A 25,256-nucleotide genomic window follows, 5' to 3' on the forward strand; every position below is an offset into this window, starting at 1 on the left:
AGTGAAAATAAGTCCCTGTTCTTCTTTACTCCCAGTAGTCAGGGAAGAAGTTTTAAAGGTTGCAGTATGAGCAAACATTGTAAACCATCCATCAGACCGTGATAAACTGAGAATGCCATCTGCTGTACCTTTACAGAGCTGAGGGAGACTTACTCTTCCTTAAATAAGCAAATAATCTAAGATAACAGAAACTGAGAACTGAGACAGGTCCGTCAGGTAAGTACATGAGCTGGAGAATCTGGTATATTTTACCAGATTTATATAATCAAGTCCTTTTGACACCAAAATACTAATTAGGGCATACCATACTGAAAGCCACCTGGGTTCCAAGGCTAGGAGGGCTCAAATTATTTGAGCTCTGTGAGAACAGGTCTGGGAACGCAATGTTATTTTGCAACTCTTCATTGACAGTCTGAGAACCTGATCAAGACCTGCCACAGCAGCACTGTCAGAAGAAGTATTAACATCTTGTGGTAGCATGAGAAAGGTCCTCAGAGAAAAAAAAATGGGGAGCATTAAATAAATAGCCTCACTGGCATGTCAGTGATACATCTAGGGACAATGATGTGGGCTACTTCTGGAGCAGACCTTAAACTTCTTGTAAAACTCCAAGGTGAAGAGGTCAGTTTTGGTCCTGGGTGACAGTCCTGAGCATATGATCCTGATCTCCCTCTCGTGGGGTTTCAGAAGGAAATAAGTAAGACAGCTAGTAAAGTGTGCAGGAAGCCTAGGAAGTGGTCTGCTAACAGGTGTGGGACACCTCAGAGTGCTTGTGTGTCTACAATGTAATTTGTGGGTATATAGATATACTTGTGGATATATATGTGTGTGTGTGTGGATAGATATGTAATTTATTCAGGATGCTTTTGAACATCTTATTAAAGTCACAAGCTTGGCATGCTTTGTTCACTTGAACTTTCCGTTCGATGAATTGTTTCTTAAGCTCCTAAACTCCAACACTGGGAATAATATTTACAAAGCAGATTAGGGTCCAGCAAAGCATTTGAGTAGAGCTTTTGTAGCCTGCTTGATTCATCTGTGCACTCTTGGATCAAGGTCTGAAAAGGATTAGCTAAATGCTTGAACTAAACTTATGTAAAAGTGATTTCCAGATCTGGGCAAAACTGCCAAATTCAAATGCACATTTTCCACAATTTTTTTTTCCTTCTTCACCTCTTTAGATGAGTTGTGAAAGAAAGTTAGCTGACTTTTAAACCAAGATCAGTAAATATTCATTGCCCATCCATCCCAGTCTTCCCTTGCCTTATTTTTAATGAGCTAAGTACTGTTTGCTGTTTTTCTGACATCTCATGCCTGCCATAATCTTTTTAAAATCATTAAAGGTTGTTCTTGCTTTTGTAAGCCTAGATAGATTTTGAAAATATGTGTCCAGGGTTCTTGAAGAGGCAGCATTTGACTGTGAGTTTCCAGATGGTGTGCTAAACTCCAGGAGTAGTTCAACCACTTTAGCTCATGGATTGCTTGGAGTTCATGGTTGAAGTGGCTATCACTGAGGATCTTTCCAGCTCTGGAACCTTTGGGATCATCCCTGTTACTGCTGGAATTTGTCCAGACTGGAAAGAAGGATAGCTCTTCTTATGTGTAAGCTGTTCATCTTCTATAGTCTCATTTCAGTCTGCTCTTTACTCAGATCCTACCTGCTGAGTCTTCAGCTCCTGTGCTGAAGCTGAGCTCCTGGCTTGAGCTTCCAAACACTGCTATGCAAGTTTGGGTGTTTTCTTCTAGGTAATCACTCTTTCTAGCCAGGCTACATTTGCTTCTGTGTTCAAGATTATGACCCTTACCAAAAACTGAGAGAAATTATAAATACCTAAAAGAATTTCAGTTACTTTATATGATGGGCTTATGGTTTGTTTCTTTAGTCTTAAATATGTAGCAGAAGACTCTGATGTCTATTTTCACCTCCTTTTAAAGGGCTGAAGCAGTTCACTTTTCATCAAGTCTCACTTTAATTAGTAAATGTTGAAAGCTAGTGAAACTTTGTGGGGTAATTAGGGGTTTTTTAGTTGCTGACAAATTACTTTTCAATAGCTGCTTTATTTTGTTTTTTTAGGACTTCCTTGGAAGTTTTTCTTATGTAATCTAGTAATGGGAAAAGACAAAAGTGAAGAATGACCCTGACGATATAAAATAGAGTAACAAGCAGGATGGTAGTCACAGCAGCAAGAAATGTGGATTTTGAACAGATTTAGTAAGAGGTTTATTAGGAGGATATTTTGCCTGTTTGACCCTGTTGTTGATCTGAATGGAATATAATTTTGTTTAATATTATTTCTAACTGATTATTTTAAATCTAGCAGGGTAACAGCAAACTGAGCTATAAATATATTCTTTTTAGAGACCATGAGGTTTTTTGTGTTAATCTGATATTTCATATTAGGAGCTGCAGTATGCAAAGCAACAGCACCCCTCAAAGATCTGTTCTCTAACTGCCTGCCCTAACTTAAAGAGAGAAAAAGCTCCCAGCAGCTGTGGGGGAGAAACAGAATTACCATCCACGGAGGTACAGTGCAGTTTTATCATCAGTGTAATTTGCTTTCAGTTGGATTTTTCAATTGCAGCTGCTCAACAGTCATCTCCTGAAAGACTTAATAATATATTTAAGTTATGCATTGTTGCCATACGGAACAGTATTTGTTCACACTTTATAAACTAGAGTTTCTCAATCACTTTCATGATGTTGTAATTAATCTTTTTGTGCGACCTTTCAAAATGAAAAATAATGATTTTCTTTTGTCTTGCATCTTGCTGAAACCTTCTATCTTTCCAAGACCAAGGCACTACTATGAGATTTAACCAATTTTCAGATGCCTTTGATGTTAAAAGTATTGTATCTCTGTAAGATTGTGCTTGAATTTGAACAGGTTCAGCTGGATTTCTCTATTGAAAATCATGGGCCAGAACAACGAAAGGCAGATACATCCTCAAAGGTAGTTCAAAGTCAGCCACTCAGACAGAGTCCTAGTCAAGCCCAGCAGGTCCAGCTTTCTTCATCTACAGCACGTCATTTCTGCCAAGGTATTTGGCAAACTTTACAAATGGGATCAAGCCCTTCTATTCTCAGTCCTCAAGAGAACACTGACCAAGGTAAGCATGCTTTGTAAAGCAGTTGCAGTATTTCACTCTTCTGGAAGAACCAAAGTATGGTAGTGGATTCTGCCTCCTTCCACTAAACTGCTACTGTTGTTGCAGTCCTGTAATCAGAATCTGAAAGATCTTAATGAATTACTTGAAGGGAGTTTCATTGTTGCCAGCAGGAGTGAGAATTAACAGGAATGCCTACATGGTGCTCTGGTTTTAATGCCATTGTTGCAAATACTTCTCCCCTTTTATTGAATACTCCCAGAAAATGCAAAATACCGTTCTGTTTTGACATAGTCTAAAACTTATCTGGGGCAGATATGAAAGTGTCTGTCTGAGAATTGCATGCTTCATGTGTTGCCAAGTGACAGTTAGATCAAATTATAATTTAGCAAATCATTGCTTAATCATTATTTTTGTGGCAGGTTAATACCTACAGTACTGCTTGGTGTCGTAAGACCTAAAGGCCAAAAGTGAGATCATGGGCATAATGTGGTATATGTTGTGGGCACACAGGGAACTAGGTATTGTTATTCACTAGAATTTTATAGTTCAGTGCAGCAAGTTGTAACAGAAAATAATAAAAGCAGAGAAAAATTCTTATATGCAAGACAGCATCCTGATCTTACATGTCAGTATCAGGGTTAGGATGAGAGGAGAAGGTGAAACCTAGGCCATAGACTGAACATTAATCAATGTTATACTTCTACAAAAAAGCACCACATGTTCTTGGAAACTTTAGCAGGAGCAGCATTTGTAAGATACGAGCAGTGAAGTGTAGCCTCCTCACAGGTGAATTGTAAAGGAGCTTTTTAATGGTAGCCATTATGTTGAGTGTGTATTGCAGATGAATGTTACGTCTCCCAGACTGTTGGCCTGTTTATGAAGTAATTCTTCATCAGCAAAACTTTGGAAAACTGTACTAACACCTGCTGTGGATGGGACAAAAACTAATGGCCTCAAATTATAATACTGAAAAAAACTTTAGGAATGGCTAATAATGGAGTATGCTCCCCAGGACTGTAGGTTTTTCTGTATTAAATGTCTCTATAGACAAACATTTCTCCAGAATGTTCCAAGTAAAGGTGATGTTTATTTTTTAGTAAGTAGTGTAGCTTTCAGTAAATTATTTCTAACAGTGTTGTGGGGCTCTTGTGAGTTGTCTGTCTTTTGGTTTTGATATTACTTTTATCACCATCATTATTACTGAGATCTGATGGCAGCTGTGGGGTAATATGGCAGCCATTTAGCCTTTTCAAATGAGCTTTGTATTAATAGTGACCTGTTACCATTACATAGATACTCGTGTGCTGTTAACCACATACCAGACTGCAGGAGCAAGAATGCAACCAGTGGGTTAAGGGAAGTGGTTTGTTCCCTTCTATCTGGTACTTGTGCGGCCAAATCTGGAGTACTGTTTCCAGTTTTGGACCTTCTGGTTTGACAAACTGTGAGTCCAGCGCGGAGCTACTAAGATGGCTGGGGCACTGGAATGTGTTACATGACAAGAGGTTTAGAGAGCTGGCTTGTTCAGTGTGGAAGAGAAAGAGTCAATGGGTGGTCTGATTGCTGCTTTTTAACTATCCAGTGAGGGATTTTGGAGAAGGCAGAGCCAGACTCTTAAAGGTGCACAGTGAAAATAGAAGAGGCAATGGACACAAGTTGTGTCAACATACATTTGCAGCAGGGAGCAATGAGCACTGTGACATTTCACCCAGAGGTTCTTTCCAACCCACATTACAAATATTTTTAAATCAGTGTATAGACGCAATGAACCATATTAAGCAGCACACAACAAGAAAAAAAAAATATTTAAAAGGGCTTCCAAAATGAAGAATGGATTATAAGTGTATTTATTCACAACAGCAGTGCATTGCAGGGACAAAGCAATGTGCGTTGACAGACCTGTAGGACTGGAATGGACATAGTGCTGACAGTCATGATTCAGTGCTTTTTTCGTGGGGCTGGAACTGAAATAGGAAGAGTATTTCAGGTCAGGCCTATATTGACAGGATAAGCAAAAGGATGTCTTTGAAACATTACTGATAGTGCCATGTGGTTTCATGCTGCTGTATGCATGATGCAACACCACTGGCAGCCTTACAAGGACACTAGTTTCTTAATGTCTAGAAATTTCCAGCCACCATTGCAAAACTTACTGTACAGTTTTGGGGGATCTAGAGAATAACAAAAGGGAAAGATAATACTGCCAATGTGAAGCAAGTGAAACATCAATAGGGGGTGATATTTTCCTGAGAACAGCTTTAATTTGATCTCTGCATCCAGATTTATCATAAGAACACTGGAGCGGAGCTTTCTTACTTAAACATACAGGCCCTGAAATACTGCGTTGCAAGAATATTACTTGTAAAAACTTTTATGTTGTTTAGCTTTTCCCTCCAGAAAACCATCCAAATGGTCTCCTTAATTCTACCAGACTGAATTCTGCATTTCAGAAAAGAAGAATGTGAAAGCAAAATCTTTCCATTTTTGGAAGAAAGTCACCTCAGAGCAGAATATACAAGATTTTCAAGGAGTTCTGCTTCAGATTTTTAGCACAGGCTTGCGTTATTTTTCATGCCTGAGCTATGGAAAAATAATTACATCTTGCCTGTTTAAAACAACTCACTTGAATTTAATACATCCATCAAATACATGGTTACAGTGGGCTGAACTGTCATTAAGACGGAGTGACTCAGTACAGGGCTTTCAGATATGTGACGCGCACATAGATTCGAAAGCTCAGTAATAAAAAATGATTTGCAATAAAGCCAGCAAGTTAGCTTACTTATTCAAACATTTCTTTTGCAAGTTCAGCTATGTACAAATCTGTCACACCAGTAGCTGTGTTCTATGTGTATTTCTGGTGAAACAAACTACTGTAGTGTGAGAATGATTTTCTAAACCTGTTGAACAGCTTATTTTTTTTTTTCATGTACCAAGCAGCCTATCGGGACTTAAAATGCCTGGCATGTCAAGTAAGCCCTGCAGTTTGCTGTGTTTCCAACATGCAACACAGTTCAATGACTTAATATGTTTTGGAGTGTTTATGATGACACGTTAACACTGAATTACTGAAGTGGACTGTTATATACTTTATTCATTTCACCATCGAATTCAGAACTTGTGGAACTTCCAAGCAAGTCAGAAGGCTGTGAGATATTTTAATTTTCTCTCTCCTTACTGTACCTGCTGATTTTTAGTTTGTACTGCAGGAATGAGATGGATTTAATAATTTCTATGTTAATTAGAAAGAAAGGGGTTAAAAGGAACACAGGTTCCTTTTTAAGGTGTTTTTACTATTCTGTATAATTGAAAGAAAAAGGTACTGCTGCAGAGGTAGATGGGTACAAACCACAAAGATATTAAAAGCATCAGTGTTGCATAGACTGTACTAGTTACACAGGTTGCATAGCTACATAGACTGTACTAGTAAAAAATACACTTCTGTATTTCTTCCCTTTTTATATGCCCTGTCCCAGAGGTTAAGGGCAGGTGGTAGACTTTGGCTGGTGATCCATGTCATATGCACCTTGAATGTTGATGACAGAGCATCCTCAAAGAAAAGCTGCTTGTCAGAATAGTATTGTGCTTTGCTTTGAAACTCATGACACACGTATACAACTGTGTGATTAGCTTCTGTACATGCTGCCCGGTATCTCCATTAACCCGTGGGCTATAGGGCCTTTTTTGATTTAAGAATAAATGTTAGGCAGCAGGAGGGGAAGCTTTGTAGAACATTTAGAAAACTGGAATTTATTTTTCTTCAAGTAATTTAGCTTAATGAAGGTTGTGCTTGCTATTTGAGACTCTAGTTTTTCTGGAGAGAAAGGCAAACATCACCTATTACAGTTCGACTGTAAGGCTGCATTTAGAGTGAAGCCAGTACTGTGAAGGGTGCCTTGTCCTACCGTGTGAAAAGCTCCTGATCAGCCTCTTGTCTCCTTGAGTCAACAGAGGCTGGGGTCAGTGCAGAGCGAGTAAGAGCATAAGGCAAGCTGTATCTGCACTTAGAATGTCCCTGCTAGTCACTTGTTTTATACACTTTTGTGGGGTGGATGGAATGTATTTTCTGTGCCAGAGGAGGGCTCAAGCTGTGGTGGATGGTCCCACTGGACAATTTGAGAAACCCCACCTCCACAGATACTCAGGACTGTCCTGGGCATATTAATTTGAGTGTACATTGTAGCCTAACAAAGAATGAAATTGAGCTGCTTTGAAGCAAAGTAACTTTTCTGGTTTACTATTTGAACTTAGAGAGGGGAGTTTCTTTTGCTATATTTCTTGTTACTTGCAAAAGCTCTGTGGTCTGAAATTCTACACTTTATGGATCAAAAGTTATCTTAAGTGTTTCCACACTAGACAGAATTTCAACAGCTTTGACATCACTGACAGTTCTAAGAACAATCCATGTGGGTAAAAGGCTGGCCAGAGAAAGAATCTGGTAAAATATTAACAAACAAGAAGAGTGCTCTGGCTCTGGCTTCATTCTGGCTCCAGTCAGAAAAAGACTCATGATTTCTTTTCTGTGTTACATAAAACTTCATCTTTGAAGTGCTTCACAAATATTAACTAATCCCCTAGTTAAATTTTCTTCACTTAAATGTTCTTCTGCTGAATAGGAACTTGTTTGAGTTGGTGTTCCTTCAGAAGCACTGTTAGCTGGAAGGAAATATCCAGTGACAAGTTTCTTAAATGAAATTTTCCATCTGGGGAAATTCCAGTTTGCTCATACAGTATGTCTACCTGTATCTCTCTAGTTCTGAAAAAAACTATCTGTGAATATTAATTTATGACTGTAGTTAACACACATCAAATAAAAGATATGTTAAGCATTTCAATACACTAAAGGTCCATTTTCAAAAGCAGCTTAGGCTCTTAGCTGTGATCTTACCAGCTCTTGTTGCCGAGGTCACTTCTGAAAGTTAAGTTATAGGCTTGTAAATTAGGTGTGCTTTTTCGTTGTTTGTTTGTGAAAACCAAGTTACTGCATTTAAATTTTACTGCATAGTGCATATTCCTGCTGATTTTATTTAAAGTGCTTCACACCTGTGAACAGTTCCATGCAGAACATATGCAGGTCCTTATTCAGTGTTCCCTTAGGATATTTCACTTTAAATAGCATTTCTAATACTGAAGTGTTGGTTCTTCATCTTTTTCTATTTTGTAGAGCTAAGTCTACAAGTTTGCAATTTCATGGGCTTAAATTTCTGTGTTAACACGGATTTTTGACACTCCAAAACCTTGCAACAACCATATAGGATGCTTGTGTTCTGTGGTATTGTTCCAAACACCTAAGTAGCCTTTACTAGTTGTAACTGTAGTGTCTCTACTAATGCCAAGAGCAAGCATACAGAAGACTTCAGAGAAAGGGACACATGTGATGCATTGGTGCTTGGTTACTTTGCCTTCAGATCTACAGGATTAGGGCCTCCGTCATTATTTCTGAAAGTCATCCCCTTGGTGAATACAAAAGACCCTTCCAAACCGAGGGAGTATTTAACAAAACAGACTGTCTGTGTGTTGACTGTATGCTATTTGTGGATCTGCTCATTGCTGTTACTTCGACCACAAACAAGAGGTAATCCTGTTCTGCTGTGGCTCCTGTTCAAGCAAAATGCTCTTTGAGGCCATATCCAGTACCTTTCAGACACTGCTGCCTCCATTGTTCTAAACTGGTGATGTTGTGAAATTCTGCTTCATTATCTGCTAGATGTGGTAGAGGTCTAGGGTAATGCATGCTAATGGTTAAAGTCCTTTTTCCAGGCAGGAAAATACACGCAAAGGTCTTCCATGGGCTCTAGCATCCTGTCATACCTTCTACATCTGTAGGTAGCCACTAGGTGGCAAGCTGAACAACGGGATCTCGCATCAATGGCACAGGAGTCCACTGAGCTTTTGCCACCTGTGGTAACAGATGCCACTAGGCTGACTCGGGCAGATTTTGCACACACGTGAGTGAGCAGCTGGTCCAAGCTAAGCCTGAACATAAAAACTATTTTGAACATTGTCGTGTTTTGACACTAGCCATGCTTTGCATAGAGATATAAACTCTCAATAGATCATTCCATAGTTCAAGAATATTTTGTATTTCCTGCCATGCAGAATTCTGTTTGGACTTTCTACCGTGTTCTGTTGACTGTGGAAATTTTACTTATCCTACGAATAACTTATCTTTATCAATTTTTATACCTTATATTCTTGCTCTGTGACTGGGACTGGGACCTGGGACTGAAGCCTGCCTGTCATACTCAAAAAATTCAGCTAGTACGGAGTGCTGTATGTATGTGTATGAATGTAGTATGTGTTATCGCACGTATATTATGACTACTTCTGCTGTCTGCTTTGGTTCTCCATATAAAATCTAAAGCTAAAAGCTCAATGCCTTGAAAAATAAGGATTAAGTGCCTGGAGCCAAACACCCATACATACTACCTATAGCTTACAGTGAATACTGTGATAGACCAATTCCACTTATCTTACCTAATGAAACTTGTAGTAAGACTGAAGTTCAGTTAGTTGGAGATAGTGGTTTTCAGACAATTATGTGAGAAGCTGCAAAATGGACTCTTGATTGGCATTAAGACCAGTCTCCCTGCTTCCCAACCAAAGGTATTACTTTTTGAGTTAGTCCTGTCCAATACACATGGATATTTTGGGCAACAAAAACGAGGATTTCCACAGCAGATAAATGCCCGCCTTTGTGAGAGAGGATAAAAAAAAAAAACAAACCCAAAAAATGATGATAATAGTAGTACAGCTTTGTCAAGCCCACAGAATTGCCTTTGGGCCCTTTGGATCATGCATATCCAAACACGTTTTACTGCAGCTTTTATGGCTGCTGGTGATGTCTTGAAACTGATCAAACTATTGCAGCCAACTACTTTATCACTGTTTCACAATATGGGAACAGGTAGGCCTAACTCTGTGTTGTGTTGTCCAGTGTGTTGGTATTGCCTTGGTTGATATGTATCTTCTCTCACAATGGAGAGCAGGGTAAACTTGTAAAATGTGGTGTTTAAAAACAGCTGAACAGACAAGTAGTGTTTGCCTTGAACGGTTACACCAGCCCCCCAGCTGTCTTCTTTTCTCCTCTTTTAAGCAGCCTGGTGCTAACGGAGAATGAACAGGTACAGGTGAAGCGAGGATTGAGCAGGAGATGCTGCTATGTTTTATACCACCAGCATAGCAAGCCTTAGTGGACAGTTCTGTGCCTCCTATGTACAGAAATGGTTCTGTTAATATAAGACTTCCACAATGTGGCACTATGGCAACAATGTATTTAGAGAAAAAGAGTAAACCAGTTCTCTTCAACTATTCAGTCTCATAATTAAACACAAACATAAGTATGAAGTATTTTTCTTTCTTTTTTTCATCAGTGAAGTTTGCAGTTATACATTCAACTGAGCGATCTGAAGAATCTCAGCAAAATATCAAAGCCAAGGATAAACTTGAAATGCCAGCTGCAGATTTGACAGTCAGAGGAACCAGGCTGGAAGTTCAGCAGAAGCTAAAATCCAGGAATTTATCTTGTGCTCATCCCATAAACCCCAAAATCTCTTCTAACATGGCAAAAATCCGCAACTATAATATTAAAGACTGATATCTTTCTTGGCAGCAAGTTCCAGGTCCATGCCTGCTGTTAACCTACTTCAAAATCCATGAATCTGATCTAAATATAGGCTTCATTTTTGTGTGTTGAGTTGGGACAGTTGCAGCCAGAAGAAAGAACAAATACCCTGTTTCATACTGTAAACCCTAAAATACAGGGTTAATCCATGTACATCGTGAGATTAGTCGTCACTGCTAATACTGATTGATTTTAATTATATATGTTAAATATTGCTTGCATCATGGATTTAGAAATGCCCAGTTAATACATATGTAAAGCCTTGTGCCTTTAGGCAGGGCTTGCAGGTCTTTAGCAAATATTTTGTTGAGAAACTGTAGATGTGATTTAAGCTTAGAAGTGGGATGCCTCAACCAACTTGTTTACTTATAATTAACAATGCAACCGTTAATCCTGTGCAGCTATCTTTCTACTTGAAAGAAAGGGGTTTGAAGAGATTACACCTGAATCTATATTTGATTGTCATCTTCCATAGCTCTTTCCACTTGTTCAGACAGCATGAGAGAGTATAAAAATAAGCTTCTATTGTCACACCAGTAATTTTTCTTTGACAAGAGATTGTGTAGAGTTTAAAGCAGTGGAAAACACATTAGTTAGAAACATTTGGAATCATACAGAAGCACTGTAAGAAATAAGTCTTACAACAGATCAAACTAAAAGAAAACCTGAATGAGTTGTGATCTAACAAGGGATGTCTATGTAACTGAATGCGTCAGGACACTGAAGCAAGTAATCAGTGTATTTTTGTAACATTTCCAGTAATGCTGAGCTGTCTTGGGATATTACAATTAGGAACTCCACCTATGAAAAACGTGAGAAGAAACTTTTTTACTGGGAGGATGGTCAAGCCCTGGAACAGATTGCTCGGAGAGGTTACAGTCCCCATCTGCGGAGATACTCAAACCCCAACTAGACGTGGTCCTGGGAGCTGTCTCTCCTTGGGTTGAGGGTGATCTTGGACTAGGTGATCTCAAGAGGGCCCTTCCAACCTAAGTGATTTTCTGATTCTGTGGGTGGTATCACTGAAGTGAACAATACCGTTCAGTTGCTGCTAAAAATGTGTAAGATCTAAACAGGATTAATGAGGGAAGAGAGCTGTTTGCCCATGAGCGCTCTTTTTCTGGAGCGCTTTTCTTTTTAGAAATGCTTTCCTGGTGCTTTTTGCGAACAGCTGCTGTCTTTGGTATCTGCCAGTGTGGTAATAATCATTGTGAGAATTTGAATAATCATTTTTCTAGTCCCTGCTGAAAATGTTTTACTTCAGTGCAGAGGTGCTATGATACTATAATCGGATGCTAAATCTGCAGTAAATTTCATTGTGATGTTACCAAGCCAATATGAGGCCTGAGAGACCTTGTGAGCTTCTAAATCATTTAATTACTTGAAAATCCTGTTATTGGATTCAACATTTAACATTGTTCATGAGCCGGAACAACATGATGCATTCCCCTGAACCAGGCCCTGAATGGGCTCTTTCTGTAGCTCAGAGCATAGTGGTTTCTAACAAGAACAGGAATTTTGGCCCAGATCATACCAGTTACAGCTCTCTCTGGTTATTTCTAGAACACAACGTGTAAATTCCAAAGTTCTTAATAGCTGTATATTGTCTTGAAAAATATTTTTAAAATTTTCAGTTCTGTTTTCAATATTGTACTGTGGAGATGTGCTATATTTCAGTGCTGTGAGATTCTGTGCATGTACAGGTACTGGAAGCAGTGTTGCCTTGGAAAGCGCGTGGTGTGTTCAGTCATGTTTGTAATGCTGCATCTGAGCCCAGAAACTATTACTTTTTATTCCCTGTATTGTGGGTATAAGCTCATGGGCTGCAGGCTTCAGAAATGCCTTTGTGTAGGTTTCTTTGCAGGGTTTTAGTTTTTTGTTTGCTTATTTGAGGGGTTTTGTTTTTTGGTGGTGGTGGGGTTTTTTTCTGTGGTTGTTTGGTGTGTGTGTCCATCTTCTCTTTCCCCCCCCCTCCGCCCCAGTATGTGTGTCACCTGGCATGCCCGGTCATGCAGCCCTCTTGCAAGAAACACAACTTTAATTTATTCAGTTTCCCTGAGAAACAGGTTTCCTTAAGGCAACTGTAGGTAAGGGAAGATGATAACTCTTGATTGTTTCATCTGCTTTACTTGGGATAGGAAAAAAAATTAGTAGTTCAATCATTGTACCTTTGTTTCAGAGTAACTAGAAGAACGCAGTGTACCAGTAGGCTGAAAATTAACAGTGTGGCTGTTAACAACGGGTAACAGGGACACGCTGCCTGGATCCTGTGTCCTGTGGGGGGAGGTTGTGCTCGGTGCGTACAAAATACAGGGGGGATATGGGGGCATATTAAGACCAACGTGTTCAGCTAATTGGGGCGCTTTCCGAGGGAGGCGGTGGCGAGTCGGCCGCGGCTGGGTTGCACGGAGCTGCGGCCCGTGCCGGTCGTGGTCGTTACCGCGGGGTTAAACAGCTGCGACAGCGCCGAGGAACGCTCGGGTAAAGGCGCAAGTTGCGCGCAGGGGTCGCGCTGCCGCCGCACCGCAGCCCGGGCACCGGGGGCGCAGCGGGAGATGGACCTGGGCGGAGTGCGACTGCGCCCCGGGCCCGCGGCTGCCGGCGGGGGGTGGGTTTGAAGGTTTTTTAATATTTTTTTTAGTAGCAGCCGAGGGTAACACGGAACAAAATTCAGATGTGTTCGCTGCTCCGCTTTAACGCAAGGCGTGCGAGTTACCGAGAAGGTGGAAGCGCGGCACCCGCGCACGGAGCGACCTCTCCGCCGTCCTGAGGCGGGGTGGGTGCACCGCGGAGCGCAGGCCCACCCCCTGCGTCGGCCCGCCCAGGCCTCGCTCCGCCGCCGCCAGTGACGTCGGCGCGACGGGCCGGGGCACGGGGCAGCTCATCCGCGGCCGGCGTGCCCGCTGCCCGGGGGTAACCCCGGCCCCGCGGGCCGCCGGGGTGAACGACCGTGGCCGCCGTGAAGCGCGGCGCGCTGCACCCGCCTCCGGCCCCTCATCGCCTCATCGCCTAGCAACGCCCCACGGGCCACGCCATTGGCGGCGCCGCGCCCCCGCCTACACGCCGCCGCCTCCGGATTGGGCGCCGGGCCGGGCTGCGCGACCAGCCCCGCGCCCCGGCCCTTTGTTAGCGGCGGCCACCGCCCCCTCCCGACGGGCCGCGTCACCACCCCCACCCCCCCCACCCCCCCCGTGCGCGCACACGCGGGACGACGGGAACGCAGAACGGTCCGTGTCCGCGGCGGGTGGGCGCCCCCCGGCTTCCCCCCCCACCTCCCCCCTTCGCCGGGCAGGCCCGCCCAGCGCCAGGCACCCCCCGCAGAGCGCGGCCTCCGGGGCGGGGCGGGGCGCGAGGGCTTGGCCCGGTGCCGCGGGCAAAGGGGCCCGCCCCGGCCCGGCCAGAGCCCCCTCCTCCTCGTGAAGCTGCTTCGGCGGGCAGGGGCTGGCATCACCCCGGGGCCGGCTCGGGGCGGCCCTGCCCCGGCTCTCATTGGACTGCGGCAAGGAGTAAACTATCAGCCCATGTGGCGTGGCCGCTGGAGGTGGCGACTGCTTAAATAGCGCTGGGAGCTAGAGGGAGACAGTGAGAGGGGAGCGCGGAGCACCGGCCACCGCAGCAGCCCGGCTCGGCGCCAGAGTCTTCTCGGCACGAAGCCTTCCGCCCTTGCGCAGGTACCGGCGGGCAGTGGGACAGCCGCAGCCTCCGTGGGCCGCTGCGGCCGGCAGGCGCACCGGGGAGGGTCCCTCTTGCGCCGTGCGGGGCCTCGCAGGGGTTCCGCGGCCAGGCCCGTGTCTGCCGCACCACCAGAACGTTCTGCGGCCCGGCGTCGTGGCCGCCGTGGGTTCCCTGCTGTGGCTCAGCGCGGCCGCGCCGAGGCGAGCCCCCCCCGCTTCCTGGCGGTGTGTATCGGGTTCCAGCCTCCCGCTCCGCCAGCCCGGCGCGGAGCGAGCCTGAGCAGCTACGTTGTGGTGCTGGTGCTCGGCCATCTTGGCGGCGGGCGGGGACCACGCCGCCGCGACCCCTCATCGCCGGGCCGGGGCCGTCGCGGCCGCCGGGAGCCCTTCCCCGGCGGGGGGCGGCCCCGCGCTGCCGCAGCCCGGGCGCCGAGCAGCAGCGGGGAGCAAGGGGCCGCGCTGGCCTGGCAGCGGGGCCACGGCGCTACGCCGCCCGTCGGGCCGGGGGGGGCAGGGGAGGGGGTGCGGCGTTGGCTGTGGCTGGGGTGGTTCGTCGGTGGGCGCTGGGGAGCCGTCTCCGAAGCGGTGCCCCTGTACTGCTGAGCTTCCTTCTTTCATCTGGATGTAAAGCAGTCGCCCACGCGAGGTAGCGCATCGACCGGGCCCCGGCCTGGGTCCGTTGTGCTCCGCCGGGAGCGGGACCGGCACCCCCGCGGCCGTGTTTGCGCGCGGAGGGGGGGGTGTCCCCACTCCCTCCCTGGGGGGGCCTTCGGGGGTGCCGGCCGCGGCGCTCCCCGGCCGAAAGCTGCGCTGTGTACGAGGTGGGCAGCGCTGCGGCGGCGGGTGTCAGCCCGCGGGGGGGGGGGGGGGGGGGGGGCTCGGGGGCGTCCCTTGTAAAACCAGAGGGGAGGAGAAGCCCCGGCTCTCGAGGTTTGCATTTCCCTGCCGGCCCCGCGCTCCCTGGAGCGGGCGGGGGTTAGCGGTGCGGTGGGGGCGGCTGTGCGGGAGGCGGGCGGGCACGGGCACGTTGCGGACACGATGCAGCAGTACTGAGGGCTTCAGTGTTCGTATAAATCGGTTGTGGCCATTTGGGAGCCGGCCGAGCTGCCTTGGTTCCAGGAGCAGCATCTAACCTACTTCTCTGGGATAACGGCGCTGCACCCTGCTGCGTCCCCAGACCAGCAGGGCGCTGTAAACGCGAAAACAGGCACCGGTTTTCATTTCTTCTGCGGCCAGTGGGACAAAACCAGCTTGAAACAGAAAGAGGCAGTTAAGAAGTCTTCGTTAAAGCCGAACTATAGCATGTAGATCAATGGTAGCCAAATGCTTTTGTTTAAAAAAAAAAAAAAAAAAGAAGCAGCCTGTGTTTGCCTGCCTTGTAAAAAGGGCTTTCGGAGGCAGGTGTTACCTCTCTGTACAAATGAAGTGAAGATGTAATGATAGTTTTAACTACAAATTTCAGAAATTACAGAAATTAGGAAACCTGGATTATGACGTTGTCATACTGAAAAACCAAGAAAGCAATCCTCGTTCCTGTGCTGGAAGGATGCTACAGAGGAGTCATGGATGTTTCATTTTACAATAAGGGGACTTTCAAAAATGGTAAAGATTTAGACTGCCTAGAAAGAGCATCAGAGTTGGCTTTGAGGATTCTATCCCACCATGATGACAGCTATCAAAATAACAGTGAAATAAACGTTGTGCTCCTGTCTGAAAAGGAAAAGTGTACATCAGGCAAAACAAGATTTGGGTTTTATTTGTTGTTTCTTCTTCTCTTCCTCTCCTCCTCCTTTCCTCACAGAACTTCAGGTGGACATAGGTACAGTAGAATAAGAAAAGCATTCTCTTATGTGGTTGGCGAGTTGGGTATGAGTGGGAGAGGAAATCTGATTTTACCTTTGCTTTTTTGTTTTTCTTGTCTCTTTTTCTTTCCCCCTCTAAAAGCTCACAAGCTTAATGGACACAGAGATATTTTTGTAGGGAAACAGTAGATTAAAAGTTTTGTTTAAAAAAATTATATGTACAGCTGCCAGGTGTGGTGGAAAACTCATTAATACTTTTTGTCTTGATAACGTTTTTGGTGCTGGATTAGTGAGGTACTGAAAGACAATTGTTTTAAATGCAGTGGAGAGCAGTATTTCAACAAGGGTAACCTTGGTAACAGCATTAAGCTAACATCACACCAATAGGTATCTAGTACACAGAGAAAAAGATTAAGAAGGTGTAATGTGATTGGAGAAAGGAAATTGTATCAATAAACAAACCAACCTTGTCAGATGGCTAATGTGGGAGGCAGATAACCAGAGCACAGGTATGAAGTGATGAAAGTTGTTACTAGTCAATAATACCAGAAGGGATTGTTAGTTATTACCGGTCACAGACTGAATGAGTCAGCAGTGCAATATTATTGCTAAAAAATATTGTGTAAATCCAGTGAGGTGGTAGTTTACGCTTATCTGGGGTGTCTGTCAGACTGATGGGTGTGTGGGGGGTGTTGCTTCTCTCCCCCCACAGTTAAAAATATAGGCTGTCTGAGAAGGATTCACAGAGTTCAAGCCATGCAAAACCATGGGGAAGCAGGGGAAAAAGGATGCTGGATCCAGCAAAATACAGCCTTAAGAAATCTGAGAATCCTGCTTGTCCCTTTCTGTCGTCTTTGTCTCCTTTTTTGACCTGTTGCTTGTGATCACCTTGCTCATCAAATGTAGTAGGAACAATCTCTTCTGTGTATTTGCTGTACTCCAATCTCCTTTAAAACCTCTGTAGAAACAATTTTTTTTCCTCTATCTGTGCTATGTCTTATACTTAAAAATGTCAGTGTGCTGTGTGTAGTCTAAAAATGCTCTACAGGAAAAATGAGTCTCATAATATGTGAAATACTGTAATATGCCATTTGGAGGTAAAGTAAATCAACTCTAAAATGGTTTACGTACTTACTTCCTGTCAAAGAAGAGCAAGGGCATTGTTCGTAGCCGTAACATCTACTTTAAGTCATCCTGGAATAAAAAGTGATTAATATTAATGATTTTTTTTTCTCTTTTCACTCTTGTTTCCACAGCAAATCATTGCTGCTGTCTGCTGCTAGATCTGTGTTATCTTAGACGTAGGCATTTGGAGCTCTTTCTGTAAAGTCTAAATCTCTCGAGTTCTTTGTGCATAAAAATTCTTAAGTTGTGACTCTTCTTTACCCGTCCACCCAGCTAAAATTAACTTCTTGGCTCTTGTTCTAAATTTTGATTACTGCAGCATCTTTCTCTCCACATTTGACACAGTCTTGCTCAACTATGTTCACAACATGTTGGCAAAAACTGCTTTGCTGATAAATTCCATTATTTCACTGCCTCAGAAGAACGTTTTGTCAAGGTTGGCTGTACCTGGATGGAGTTTTTCTGATACTCCAGGGAAAGATGTGGGGCAGGAAGGAACAATCCAGGAAGTGACATTTTGGTCCCCTGAAATATGAATTACATTGCTTTCCCTAGAGATCATTGGCCACATAGCTGAGTTGAATCATTTTAACATTATCCCCCTGTGGGTCTCTTGTCTGACACTGGGACTGCAAGCCCCATGCCCGAACTGTTCTCTGTCCCGTGCACGGGGCTCCCACGAGCATGGCCATGCCGTGGCCCTCGCTTAGCGATGGCAGTGGCAAAATTGACTTGGCCCAGGCTGGTGGGTGGCACTGAGAGGCGTCCCTTCAGAGCAGCGTGGGCCTGGCACGTTGCTGCCAGCTTCAGTTTTGGGGAATGGCTCCTTGGCGAGGGCCTTGTATGCTTGGCTCCTGGTGTTTCCTTTCCTAAATGCATAACCCGCTTGGAACACGAGTGCTCTGGTCTGGGTGTTTGGCAGGAGACTGGGAAATCCAGAACATCCTTTTGGGAGCACTTGTGTGCCTGCTCCCAGAGGGATGGACTGGGTGAGGCAATCTGCTCTTCTGCTCCAGTCTTGCATAAGTCTGGAGTTACCCCGCAGATGTGGCGGGTGACAGCTGCAGAGAGGAAGGGTAGGGGGAACCGGGGCGTCGTGGCAGGGCAGTGCTGGTGGCTCTGCACCCCACTGGCAGGAGGGCCCTGTGCCTGGGCAGGGTGTGCATGGGGAGGCCTGGTTCTTGCTCGGAAGCATCAGGAACTCCTGAAAGAGGCCGAAAAACAATGCAGAAATTAAATGTCTTGGGTTGGAGAAACAAGTACAAAGCTAAGAGTATCCGTTGGAGCTGTTTTGTGGAGGAGATGGTCGAGCAACAGCAGCAGTGCTTGAGCAAGGCACCTGCGCCATGGCACTGAGGAGCATGGTGCGTGGTGAGGGCAAACATTGGGTCTTTTGTGGCAAAGTTTCTCCTTAAAGTTTAAGGCAGACTTTTAGCTACTTGAATAGCCAGTTTTCTCTGTGGTTTTCACTGGTTAAAATGCCACACATTAACCCTAAAGAATGTTTTGCCTCTGCTTACCAGAAGAATTATTGAAGGAGCTACTATGAATGCTTGCTACCTCTTCTGTTCATGCAACCACTTTTATTTATTTATATTTTTATATATATATAAATTAACCCATATATATACACAAATATATATAAAAATAACCCATATATATGTGTGTGTATATATATATGGGGGCTTCCCCCTCTGCCCTTAACTTGTCTACTTAGGATCTGCAAACTATAATTTGAATTTAATGGAGACGTCAGGTTAATTTGCTTTCTCTCTGCTTCATTGTTAACATTTTTTGTGTTATAGAAAATAAATGAGTGTGACTCATAGACTAGTGTCTCTTGGTGTTGTGATCTGTATGGATGGCCCGTGATGCCACATTATGCAGCATGATGTTGTCTTGTGGTGTTTGAGATTGGTGTCTTAGAATGCAGATTCCTTGGGACAACAGATAAGGTTTTTCATCCTGTCTGGAAACCAGATCAGTTCTGCCAACTCGTAGGTTAAAGCCCCACTCTCTATCACATACACTCGGTTCCCCCTTCCCAGTCCTCTACACATGTGGCAGTGCAGGGTCCAGTTGGGAAACACTTTACAAGTAGAACTTACTTCTTGTTTCATGTATTTAAAATGATGGTAACTTCCATTGTAATCTTCGGGCTTTTGTGTGGGTTTTTGCTTGTGTGTATGTTCTTTGGGTTTTTTTTTTGAGGGGGTGGTGGTGGTGGGTCATTTGGGGTGTTTTGTGTGTGTTTGGTTGGTTGGTTTTTGTGGGTTTTTGTTAATGGGGTGTTGGTTTTTTTTCCTTTCCTTCCAACAAATGTTCTGATTATTGATTCTTAAGTTAGCATTTAACTTTGGAATGATTGTAGAACTTGTTTGGCTACCTGTTAGGTTTGCCTTGTAATTACGTATTTTACTATATGTATTTCATAATTTCTCCACCCACCTCTGCTCCAGCATGTTCATCTTCTCTGCTGACTTCAGAGGCTCTGCATTTAGCAGAGCTAGACCTGTTCACTCTCTAGTTGTCATGTAGAAACTGGTGGTTCTCGGAGCCCAGTGATCCATTGAGGATCAGTTTTTCTCATCCTCACTGACCCCATGTATCTTACAGTTGATTTGGTTAGTTGGGATGACTGTCTCTCTTAGTAGAAACTCCAAGGGCTGTTCCCGTGTGGGTGTTTCTGCTGCAAATATGCCTGTTTGTCACAACATGTCAGGAAGACAAGAGACACGTGTACTCACCTTCTCTGTGTGAAATCTTACTAGTCTTACTGCTTTGTGGATCTCAGCGACAGGGAGAAGTTCAAAGATGGAGGACGTGGTGATTGCAGGCATAGCAGGAAAGCTGCCAGAATCGGAGAACTTGCAAGAGTTTTGGGAGAACCTGCTTAATGGAGTCGATATGGTCACAGAGGATGATCGGAGGTGGAAGCCAGGTGAGTGCTTATTGTCTCTGCTTTTGGAGCTCCACGTCCTGAGTGTTTCAGAGGAATTATTCTGTGAAAGGAAAGGATTCATCAGATGCAAAACCCTGCCAGAGCTTCTGAATTCACTTCTGACAGATCATAAAGAAATTCAGGAACAGAATGCTTTTATGAAGTTCTCAGACAGTGTGTTTTATAACGTCATGTCCTATGCAGTACTAGCTTATAGATTAATATGTAGCTTGCTCCCAAACAGAAGAATACTGTGACAGGGCAGCTAGGCAAGGTTAATCCTGTACCTGCTGTTGATAGCTGTGGCAGTAAGATGGCTCTGATGCTTTTCTGGGTTCAGAAGTAGCACAGGGACTCCAGTCCTGTGGTTTATGGCTTTTTACAATGTTATTTTCTGTCTGATTGTCTTTCTGAAGTGTTCAGCGCATGTATGTCAGTTCAAGCTAGTGATTTGCAGAAGTGAAAAGTAGCTTTTGTTTTCCTTCTCACTGGTGAGTGACTGGAACCGCTGATTTGGACTCTCTTTATGTGCTTGGTACAACTTTCCCAAGCAAAAATGCTTAAACCAGATAGATGTCTTTTGCTGCCATATCCAGGAGAGTCTTACAAATGACAGTTGTTTTTGTTAATGCAGCATTCTCATTTCCAAATGAGGTTCAGAGTTTGGTAGGCAGATATCTGTGCAGTGGTCTGGGTACTGCAACAAGAAATTGGCTGTGGTTGTTCTGTGCTTTTGTGTCATCTGGTGGCTGCTTCAGAACTGATGTATTGTGTGATGCAGTGTTGAATTTTTCTTCACAGGAATTTATGGACTGCCCAAGAGAAATGGAAAGCTCAAGGATATAAGCAAATTTGATGCATCCTTTTTTGGGGTTCACCCCAAACAAGCTCATACGATGGATCCTCAGCTTCGCTTGCTGTTGGAAGTTTCTTTTGAAGCTATTTTGGATGGAGGTAAGCAGCTGGACGACTGAAGAGGGAGAACTGTGCTGTATTGTCTCTGTGCAGCAGGTGCAGACATGTGCTTGTGTGATGAGATCTCTAATTAAAGAGAAAGCCATCGCATTAGAGAGCAGGCCATGGAACTGGTACGGTGTTTAGAAGAAAACTGTTCTCTAGAACTCAAAGTAGGAAATCTGTGTTGACTGCCAGCAAATCTCTACCTGTATCATATAGTCCAGTCAGTACAACAGAAACATTTAAACAGTTAACAGTTCTAGAGCTTTTGTGTGTTTTGCTCTGATCTAATATTCTGTAATAGATCCTGTTGTTAAAGGCATGGCTGTAGTGCAAAAGGAAGATGTCTCTGTTAGAATTCTCATCCATGTTCTAAAAGAATGGCAGATAGCCTGATGTATTCCTGTCTGTTGGCCAGGTTCATAGAAAAAATTTGGCATTTGATGTGCTTCTATAGAAGGTTTGCCCAGGAAGCGTGCTTTCAGAAATTGGAGCCTCTTTCCTCCGTTGCTACCAGTGTTCTGGGCTTTTGAGTTCTTTACCTGCAGAACCAAAAAGTTTGTTCTTTATGTTAATCAGTTTCATGTCTGAACATAAGAAGCACATGGGAAAAAGTTGGAACCACCTCACTGGTACTGACTTACTAAAATTAACACTTGCTCCTCTGCTGCTGAGCCTCAGTCTGGAGGCTTGAATATTCTGCTTGTCTCTAGGACTCCTGAAGCACAGAGAGGAACCAGCAGAGACGGCTGCAAGCTGAGCTTGCTATGCAGTTTTTTAGAGTTCTTTCTTGTTCTGGTTGTTCGCTTTTGTGCTTAAGAATTTTCCCTTCTGTCTTGTACTTCAGATCTGGGCTTTGTCTGTGGTTACAGGTAGATACTTATGTGCTCACATGACATTCCAGGTGCTGTGATTTTTCTCCCCTTTGGTCTGCTCCTTTTCTCTGCACTGGAAGTCAGCTTTTAGCTTCTCTGATCAGTGTTTCTGTCTTTCATGGTCCATATGCTTTTTGACGCAAGACTAGCAATGCTCAGCGAAGCTGAAAAGCTGTCTCTGGTCACAGTATGTCTTTGCCAAAAGGCAGCACCAAAATTCTGGTGGCCTCTTGCAGTAAGGCTTGTAAGGTCTGCAGCTGAAACAGATAGAAGATAACTGTAGGTAAGGGAAAAGTACTGCAGGCCAGCCGAAAGAGACAGTAAGTAGTATTTCATGAGCTGGTGCCAGCGTACTTGGCGTTTCCCCAGTTTGCCCCTTACTATAAGTTTGTCGGCTGTAATCTACCTTCCAATATCCCCACAGGTATTGATCCAGCCACCCTCCGTGGCACAGATGCAGGTGTATGGATTGGTGCCAGTGGGTCAGAAGCTGGTGAAGCCCTTAGTCAAGATCCAGAAGAGCTTTTAGGATACAGTATGACTGGCTGCCAGCGTGCTATGTTTGCCAACAGGATTTCCTACTTCTATGACTTAACGGGTAAGTGCCCCCAAAACTGTTGATGCAATTTGAGCATGATTGTACCGTGGTTTCTGTAGAGGAGTGGGATGGATATGATGTTGTAGACCCTTTTGGGATGAGAAAGTAGCATGTAACTACTGTAAGGAGGCATATGAGAAGCAGAAAACTTAACTGTGATAACACTCACTGTAAGGCTTTGTCTTAGTTTCTGGGCATAGCTAGCATTCATCTGAAAGGTGATGATGTCAGGAGGCCTCCATAAAAAGGCCTAGGTCCTTTTCAGACCTTAGACTGCTGTTTGGTGTCAAGCTATGCAGAAGTCTGCTAGCCCAGAGACAAACTTACTGGAACAGTTGGCTTTTTTTTGAGTGAAGTGGGAGAGCCACCAGAATGATGTGACTGAAGGCATAGACGTGGCATTGAAGAGAGCAGAGGAGGGTGGGCCTTGTTCCCAAGAGCAGCAGAGAACAGAGATAATGGCAAGGGTGGGACCAGGGAGGGGGAGGGATATTTGTTGCTGAGAATGGGGAAATGAGCGAGACCTGCATGTGAAGCTACAATACCTCTTTTTGATGGAGACAGAATTTTAGAAATACCCTTAAAGCCACACTTTACATTTTTCCCCTCCATACTTTTCTCATCCCTTGTTACCTGGTAAATAGGCAGAGATGGTGATTCTTTTCTCCCCTTGTATCAGGATTACCTGTTATGTTCTGAAGCAACTCTTACTTAATTTTTTAAAAATATGTTTCTCTCGTGATCCCATCCTGTAGCAACTCTAGGAAATAAAAGCTGGTTTTTACCGGTTTTGTTTTCACTTTCTGTTCTGTAAGGACCAAGCATAACTATTGACACAGCCTGCTCCTCTAGTCTTGTGGCTCTGGAAAATGCTTATAAGGCAATTCGTCATGGACAGTGCAGTGCAGCCCTGGTAGGGGGGGTCAACCTTCTGCTGAAACCCAACACTTCTGTGCAGTTCATGAAGCTGGGTATGCTTAGCCCTGATGGTGCCTGCAAGGCTTTCGATGTTTCAGGTAAGGCATTAGAACAAAAGGTGGTCATGTTGTCTGAGAGGAACTTACTGTGGAGTCTGTGACCAGATACTTTTGTAATACAGCAAAGAGCCAGTCTTGTAACGGTCCTTAGGCGCAGTGTTTGGGACGTACCCTGGGCCTGATCTGTGGTGCATGCTCCACTGAACCTGGAAAACTAACTGTGGGGAAGAAACTGTGTGGTTCATCCCTTAGCCATTGGGGAAAGGAAATAGCTGTCTCCTGATGGAAACTTTCTGTCATAATTTGTGATGAGCAGTGATCCTTTCTAGGACATTAATTTTTTTTGAAGAACTGGCTGTGTCATACTCTTAAGTGGTTTGCTGTAAGTCATATCTCAGGAATGAGAACGTTACTGCATGGTGTTCTGCCACTTTATTCAAAAGTGACTTGTTCGTTCTCTGATCTCAGGAAATGGATATTGTCGCTCTGAAGCTGTTGTTGTCATTCTTTTGACCAAGAGATCTATGGCTAAGCGCATCTATGCCACAATAGTCAATGCTGGAAGTAACACTGATGGCTTCAAGGAGCAAGGTAGGCCTTGAGCCTCTGAAAAGTGACATGTACAGAACTGTTCAGTCTAGAGTCTTTGTCATCAAAAACGGGCTGTTGTGGGGTACTACTGAAGTGTGAAGGTTTTTTTACTGGTTGATTTTTCTTTTTCTTCTTTGGTAATACAAAGTTCAGGACCCCATTTTGTAAAGAAGTTGAAGGAGACAAGTGGTGGTTTCAACTGTACCAAGTAACAGGAATGTCCTGTTGTTAGTTTAGCCTTCCTCTGGACATCTCTGCAGTAATTTCTGCACTGATGTTAGGAATGTAGGTGGTTTTATGACTGTAAGGCTCTTTCCCTACTGCTGTCCCACTTTTCCCACTCTCCAGTTACGGAAACACCAAGTTCATATGTGCTGCTTGATCTAGACATGTCCTAGTATTCTGTTAACCCGTGTCTTTCCACACTGGTCTAGCCCATTGCTTCAGGTCCGTTTCTGGTTCCTCTGCTTTTCCAAAGAGCCTGGGAGGTTTATTGTGTTTGGTGCTAAGGACATTGGTGTAAATCCTGAAAAAGTCTAGCTTTGGGTTTTGGTTTTTTTGGACCTGGTAGCCCCAAGCAGTTGAAAGGGTGCTAAAAAGGGTGCTAACATGAAATATCTGATGGGAGAGAGGAATTGACAGCAATTTTGGTCCTAGGTGTGACATTCCCATCTGGAGAGATGCAGCAGAAGTTGGTCAGATCTTTGTACAAGGAATGTGGTATCAACCCTGCAGAAGTGGAATATGTTGAAGCTCATGGGACAGGCACCAAGGTCAGCATGGCCCCTTTGGGTTTGGAGGGGTTTCATCTCCCTTATTCCCTTTGCATCGCTTGACATGCTTTTCCATCACATTATTCTTTGTTTTTCCAAAAGGAGCTGTATGTCTCCCATCTGTCAGTTACTACAATATGTACTACTTTACCACTTTTGGATTTTGCCAAACATCTTAATCTTTCCAGGTTTCTCTTTTGTAGTGTGTTTT

The 25,256-nt window shown here is 44.2% G+C and overlaps 2 protein-coding genes across 5 annotated transcripts in view; both read left to right on the forward strand.

The window, feature by feature from the left end:
• Positions 1-10,885, forward strand: part of CCDC57 (coiled-coil domain containing 57) — a 43,522-nt gene extending 32,637 nt beyond the window's left edge. For 3 of the 4 annotated variants that reach the window (XM_056326928.1, XM_056326926.1, XM_056326925.1), the window contains 3 exons: positions 2,402-2,524; positions 2,886-3,108; positions 10,482-10,885. In XM_056326928.1, the coding sequence (XP_056182903.1) occupies positions 2,402-2,524; positions 2,886-3,108; positions 10,482-10,705 (570 nt within the window). In that variant the 3' untranslated portion in view covers positions 10,706-10,885. The remainder of the gene's footprint in view (positions 1-2,401; positions 2,525-2,885; positions 3,109-10,481) is intronic. The other variant, XM_056326927.1, reaches the window with a different exon arrangement.
• A 3,446-nt stretch (positions 10,886-14,331) lies between these two features.
• The window catches only part of FASN (fatty acid synthase), a 44,735-nt gene continuing 33,810 nt past the window's right edge, over positions 14,332-25,256 (forward strand). The window contains exons 1-7 of the mRNA XM_056326924.1: positions 14,332-14,403; positions 20,128-20,274; positions 21,076-21,228; positions 22,531-22,704; positions 23,520-23,720; positions 24,150-24,272; positions 24,930-25,045. Coding sequence (XP_056182899.1) covers positions 20,148-20,274; positions 21,076-21,228; positions 22,531-22,704; positions 23,520-23,720; positions 24,150-24,272; positions 24,930-25,045 — 894 coding nt within the window. The 5' untranslated portion in view covers positions 14,332-14,403; positions 20,128-20,147. The remainder of the gene's footprint in view (positions 14,404-20,127; positions 20,275-21,075; positions 21,229-22,530; positions 22,705-23,519; positions 23,721-24,149; positions 24,273-24,929; positions 25,046-25,256) is intronic.

Source organism: Falco biarmicus, chromosome 1, assembly GCF_023638135.1.
Source record: "Falco biarmicus isolate bFalBia1 chromosome 1, bFalBia1.pri, whole genome shotgun sequence".
NCBI lineage: Eukaryota > Metazoa > Chordata > Aves > Falconiformes > Falconidae > Falco > Falco biarmicus.